This window comes from Balaenoptera ricei, chromosome 4, assembly GCF_028023285.1.
Source record: "Balaenoptera ricei isolate mBalRic1 chromosome 4, mBalRic1.hap2, whole genome shotgun sequence".
NCBI classification, from domain to species: domain Eukaryota; kingdom Metazoa; phylum Chordata; class Mammalia; order Artiodactyla; family Balaenopteridae; genus Balaenoptera; species Balaenoptera ricei.
Window position 1 is genome coordinate 4,286,897 of NC_082642.1, and position 6,702 is coordinate 4,293,598.

Sequence of the window (6,702 nt, forward strand, 5' to 3'; positions counted from 1 at the left end):
ATATGGCATTTCTGTTAGGCGTATAAAACATCACTGTATATTGACATAAAATATTTGAACTGATGTTAAATGAAAAAGTTGGATATTCTGTAAACATGAAAAAATATAGACCTCAAAGATAGCCTAGAATGCAGCAGTGCAGTGGTTCTCAACCTGGGTGATTTTGCCTCGCTGGGGACGTTTGACAGCGTCTGCAGACATCTGTGGTGGTTATAAATGGAGGAATATGTACTACTAGCATCTAGTACATAGAGGTCAGGGATGCTGTTAGGCGTTCCGTAATGCACAGGACAGTCCCCACAACAGAAAATTCAGTATGTCAAGAATGCTGATGTTGAGAAACCCTATTCTCACGTGGAAGGTTATGGGTTACATGAATTTTAATCACTGTAGTTGGACTATCCACATTTTAAGTGATCTGAGTACTTTTTTGACATCAGCACTTTGTCAAATTCTTCTTCATATCTATCCCAAACTTACAGGTAGCTTAACAGAGAGACTCCTTGAAATGCAAACATTTTATATATCCCTCTGCCGTCCTGGGAAGGCTTTATGAAAGAAAGGTAGTTCTCTTTGGGTTTATGCTTTCTTTTGGTCTTGTGCAGGGGTCAGCACATTTTGGCATACTGGCTAAGAGTTTTAAGTTTTTGTTGGAACACAGCTGTGCCTGTTTGTTCACATGTTGTTTGTGCCTGCTTTCCAGCTGCACTAGCAGAGTTGAGTAGTTGTGACAGAAGGTCCACAAAGCATAAAATATTTTCTCTCTGGTCCTGTATAGAAAAAGTTTGCCAGACCCTGCTGTTCTGGTGATGTAGGGTTGCAGGATGGCATTGGTTAAATTGACTGCGGTGAGGAAAAACAGTTGCTGATTTTATTCTGAATAATGAATGGCTCATGACTGTGATTCAGATTTTGGTAGACATATTATGGATTCCTAGAACCATGAAAAAGATGCTCTTAAAAACAAAGAGGAAGGATTAATGGATTATCAGCTTTATGCTGTAATTACCACTGACTATATAAACTATCAGACATCTCCCTGTTGAATAATATTAATCAAAGACTCCTACAAATTGAGGTAAAATTTTTGTGACTATCAAAGGAAGGACCCCTAAAAATGGAGAGACTGAACTAGAGCTGTGTACATTTATTCCAAGTATTCCTGTTTTGAAGGTGGGAGGGGGAGTTCAGTGAATGTGAGACCATTTAAAACATATTTTAGAATAGGTTTTTAAAAACCAGTTTTAGCTAACTCCCGTTTAAACAAAATTCTTCATTTTTAATTTTAGATCATTTCACAGAATTATTCTGTAAATTGACGGCTGTTTATCAGTATCATGATTTACAGTAAAATGTACAGACTATTCTCTTGGTCTGATTCACTTAGAATTATATCAGGTATTTCATTTTTTGTACTTTACTGGTATAGTATATATACTAACATAATTAGGGAATATTTTGTCATCTTTCTAATATGTTGAGTAATTATATCTATAAGAAAAGGATTTGTTGTATGATTTAGAGTATTCTTATTTAGCCAGTTATTTTTCCATGTCTTATTAAAATAAAACTTCGGAAATTTATATTGCAAAAATAAATTGAACTCATCTGTGGAGTTTGTTTTGATTCTGGGATTAGTTTGGAATCCTCCAGAGTTTTGTTTTGTTTTTTTTTTAAAACTACATTTTAACTTTTTTAAAGGGTGAAAGTTTACACAAAAACTGATGGACTAGTTGCTATTCATCCTAAATCCGTTAATGTGGAGCAAACAGAGTTTCACTACAACTGGCTTATCTATCACCTGAAGATGAGAACAAGTAGCGTAAGTGAATACATAAAAGAACCATGGGTCTGAATGACAGTCTTGTTGTATTTTTTAAATTGTATAGTTTTCATAATTATAAACAAAATTTATTTTCTTTAAAAAAAATTTTTTTTCTGACATTACTTATACCTTCTTTAAGCAAATAACCTATACTTTTAATGTGCAGATCTGTCATGATGGATCTTTGTATTTTAATTAATTGGAGTGGTTATTTGATTTGCATAATTTTCTTTCAGAGCCTGCTTTCAAGACATACTGGCATTTTATGGTATATGAGTTTCACTTTTCAAAGAATTTTGTTGGCCTGTCAATATACAAGTATTGGTCAGAATATTAAGTGGGAATTCTGTTACTATATAAATAAAAAGAACTTAAGCTACATTAGTGTTTTGGTTTTATCACTTAGGAAATATTTTGTTTACAGAATAGTGCTATTGATTGAATTGAAACAAAAATATAAAACTCCTTTGTTCTCTGGTTAAGAATGGCTTGTTTAAATGGTATTTCTTCAAATTTAGTCTCTAATTACACTAAAAGGATAGTACCTGTTTTAGAAGGAAAGCACTAATAGATTGATACTAGTGATATTATTGAATTAACGTGGCAACAATCCTTTCAGACTCGTTAATGTATTAATTTGCCTTAATTCTCATTATAGATATACTTGTATGACTGCACAGAAGTTTCTCCATACTGTCTCTTGTTCTTCGGAGGTGATATTTCCATTCAGAAGGATAATGATCAGGAAACTATTGCTGTAGATGAATGGATCATCTTTCAATCTCCAGCAAGAATCGCCCATCTTGTTAAGGTGACTGACTTTACGTGATTGTCTTTGATTCTGCATACAAGTTAGTATGTGGTCTTGTGGTTTTGTTCTTCCAAGGGTTATACATGTTACGTTAAATATTTCTTGCTTTATTTCAGCAGAGGAAATTGTGTTGAGAAATTGATTCATAGTTTTTCTGAATTGTTTTTTGAGATAGTTACAGACCAACCATTCTGAATGGCTCAGTGTGATAAAAGTTTGAATTTTTTTACTTAAGTTGGCTACTCATAACCACACTTTAGTTAGTTGCTCATTAGATATTTCAGTCTTTTTGTGTAATAGCTTATTAAATTTCTTGTACCAGCTGAAGTCATTTTTATTTATTACATTGTTTGATAGTACACCTGCCTTTGTTGAACATGTATAATTTTTCCAACTTCAGGAATTAAGAAAGGAACTAGATATCCTTCTGCAAGAGAAGATTGAAAGTCCCCATCCTGTAGACTGGAAGGACACTAAATCCAGAGACTGTGCAGTACTCTCAGCTATTATAGACTTGCTCAAAACGCAGGAAAAAGCAACTCCCAGGAACTTGCCACCACGATTTCAGGATGGATATTACAGCTGACGGCTTTTCTGTGGTGCACTGAAAAGCCAGTTTGATAGCCATTTTCCATCATGGTTTAACTTTTGGCTAGATGTCAAACCCCAGGACATGAGTAATTTTCATGTGTAAGGTAGAAACCTTCAGTAGGTAGTAAATGAAGACTTAATGTGCATGAATTAACAATGTCATCTGTAGCTATTATAAATATACCATAAAAAACAGTTACTCTGTAGTGGTCATGTCCACATTTTGAGAGTATTCCTCTTATATATTTTGAATGTTGTACCACTTGAGAAATTCCTTTGTTCTGTTATGAAATATTAATCTCTCTGCCCATAATGACTGAGTATAGAATCAGTAAAAATAGAATGGTTAGCCAAAAAGCAGTATCAAATAAGAATTTGAACACATCCACATCTCCTCTAATGAAACTTCTATCAGAAGTAAATTAATTTGTTGTAATAAAGCCCAGTATTTAATAAAATGTACAGTGTGTAAATCTCAGCTAGCTTTTTGGGTTGCTTTCTGCATCTCCACCTATCCCTTGGTTTATCTGATGGTTTTTTATCTTAGAATATATTTGCACCACTTTTACATCACCCTGTGCAGTGTAATGTAGCAATTGAGAGCATGGGTCTAGAGCCTATCTAAGTTCAGATTTTAGCTCCGTCACGTACCACATATCTTAGGCAAATTACTTGGCTTCTCTGTTTCCTTTTCCTTATCTGTAAAATACAGGTAACAGTTATGAGGATTAAATATGTTATCATATGTAAAGTGCATAGACTAGTGTCTGGCATGTATTGTGTACTAAGTTATAGTTATTATTTGAAATATTTTTTTAATAACAATCCATTATGTTAAGACTTTTCTTCCCCATGCTCTGAGTGCTATTTTACCCTCTCAGCCAGTGGAAGCTAGTGTGACGTGTACTGTATGTTTTCAGCCCTGTCAGATTTTGACAAATACTCTTGGTTGCTATCCAACAGCCATTTTGTCCCTCCCTTCCTCCTTGCTTGTTCCCAGGGATGTTGGACCCTCTTCCCCAAGGGTGAATTGGATTGTTCTAAGCCAATCATGCATGGTCTTATTCTCCTTATAAGTAACTGATGAGGCATGAATATGTGAACCTGTCCTGGCTGATGGCAGCTGAGAAGAGATCTGCACGGGGGCATCTGAGAAGATTTTCCTTACTAATAAGACTTAAAGAAGGAAATTCTGTGCTCCTCCTTTGGATCTTGTTTTGTCTGACTCTGGCACTTGGAACTGCTGCAACCCTCTTAGGATCACAAGGTTGGCTCAGCGGGCAGGTGGAAATCACCAGAGTCCTTGATAATGCTAGTGAGCTGTTGAATTATCCAAACTCTGCAACTGCCCTGCACATGGACTTATTCTGACATAATAAACCCTTCTTTGTTTTAGCCACTTTTAGTAGGGTCTTTTGTATAACTTGGCAGAAGGGTATTAACTGAAACACATACTATCCAATGTTGAGTGTTGTTTGCTGAGGCTTCTATCACTTATTTTGTGATCTAACAGTTTGACCCTGTGTCTGAGAAAAGTTGTAGTACTGGAAATACTGCAAAAAGAGACATAGGAAGAACATCCTGCTGCACCCTAAAAACTACAGATTTTATTGTGCCTTCCAAAGAAGCCAAAGGAAAGGAGTATCATATGATGACTGGGATTGATTGATAATTCTATGATGATCTTAACAGCACTGGTTCAGGTACTGCTTCCATTTCTGGGAATGTATGTCAACCTATCATTGCCTCCTAGGGTTTTGAATGTATTTGTGTGGTTCTAAGTCCATTCTCTTGGCTAGTATCCCAAAAGTGATCTGCCTCTCACTGAATTCTTGTACTGGGTCATTTTGTGGCATATTAGTTTTGCCCCTAAACTGAAGGTGATCATTAGGTCCTATTTGTTCTATAAGAACGTTTGTTTTTATGTTTGTGCCTTTTTTTTTTTTTTTTTTTTTGGCTTGCTTTTACTATCCAGTTTAAATTCAGTCAGTTGGCCAAAACGGTCTTGGCAGAAAGCATTTTAAAAATCTGTAAAAACAGATTACTAGTTAATTGGCTCCACGTTCATAGACAAATATTTAATCTCCATAAATGGGGAAAATGTTTCTGCAGAACTGTTTAATAGATGAGCTATTCAGAGAGATCAAAGGAGTTATTATCACCTCCAATTTATGTCTTCTCTATAGCCAGTCAAGATGGAAATTTTGCCTGAAGGTGCTATTTATGTTTTTCTTTTGTTTACAGAATAGGGTGTTACTTAGTGAAAAATGTATTCCAGGTCTCAGAACTATCTGTTATTTGGTAGTTTTAAAGAATAAGATACTAAATTACGAAGAAAACTATTTGCCTCACCATTCTGAGTGATACCAAGGATAACTCTTTAAAAAAATGACCCTGAAACAGAAACTTACAGAAAAAAAAAAACGAAAGAAATAAACTACTGGATAATATTTAAGAAGTGTCTTTGAAAAGTGAGTCCATGTGACACCTTCCTAATTTATTAACTTGGGCAAAAGCTCTAGATACATTTATACCAATATTGCAAGTGATTTTCACTTCTTCATTTTTAAAACAAGGTCCACCCTACAAGTTAGAAATCATAGAAGAGCTATAGGAAGAATTTATTTTAGTACTCCATTACCCAAAGTAAATGGTAATTTTCCTTCCCCTCTTTTAGCTCTGAGTTTGTGTATATTTTTAAGTAACTGTGATCATGTAGTATAATCATATATTTATAATATGCTAATTGTTTCTAAATGGCATTTTTATTCTGATTTTAAAAATACATATTCATTATAGAGTATCTGGAAGTGCAACATATTTAAAAAAAAAGGTTACCGCTGTTACAAACTCTTTTTTAATAAGCTTTAAGATATTATTTTATATGTAATAAAGTTACCCAAGTGTAATTCTGTGAATTTTGTCAAATGTATAAAGTCATGTAATTGCTATCACCACAATCTTGATATAGAACATTCCTGTCACCTAAGAATCTCCCTTTTTCCCCTTACAGTCAATCCCTTGCTCCCACTGGCAACCATTTGGTCACTAGTTTTGCCTTTTCTAGAATTTCAAATAAATGGAACCATATGTAGTCTTTTGTGTCCAGCTTCTTTCACTTAACATAATGCTTTTGAGATATTTATGTTGCTGTGTATATAAGAAGTTAGTTCCTATTTTATTATTTAGTATTGCATTGTATGGTTGTACCACAGCTTGTTTATTCTTTCACCAGTTGATGGACTTCTTAGTTATTTTCAGTTTTTTTGCTATTATAAATAAAGCTGCTATGAATATGTGTATACAGGTCTATGTGTAGATAGATGTTTTCATTTCTCTTGGGTAAATACCTATGATTAGGATTGTTGTGTCATATAAGAAATTGCCAACCTGACTTACAGAGTGGGTATACCATGTTTTACACACCCACCCTCCATATAGTATGGTTCCAGGTGTTACAAATTCTCACCAGTAC

At 34.5% G+C, this 6,702-nt stretch overlaps 1 protein-coding gene across 2 annotated transcripts in view; it reads left to right on the top strand.

Moving 5' to 3' along the window:
* The window catches only part of DHX36 (DEAH-box helicase 36), a 50,960-nt gene extending 44,639 nt beyond the window's left edge, over window positions 1–6,321 (top strand). For both annotated transcript variants that reach the window (XM_059920081.1, XM_059920082.1), the window contains 3 exons: window positions 1,702–1,822; window positions 2,484–2,636; window positions 3,037–6,321. In XM_059920081.1, the coding sequence (XP_059776064.1) occupies window positions 1,702–1,822; window positions 2,484–2,636; window positions 3,037–3,222 (460 nt within the window). In that variant the 3' untranslated portion in view covers window positions 3,223–6,321. The remainder of the gene's footprint in view (window positions 1–1,701; window positions 1,823–2,483; window positions 2,637–3,036) is intronic.
* Window positions 6,322–6,702: the final 381 nt, after the last annotated feature.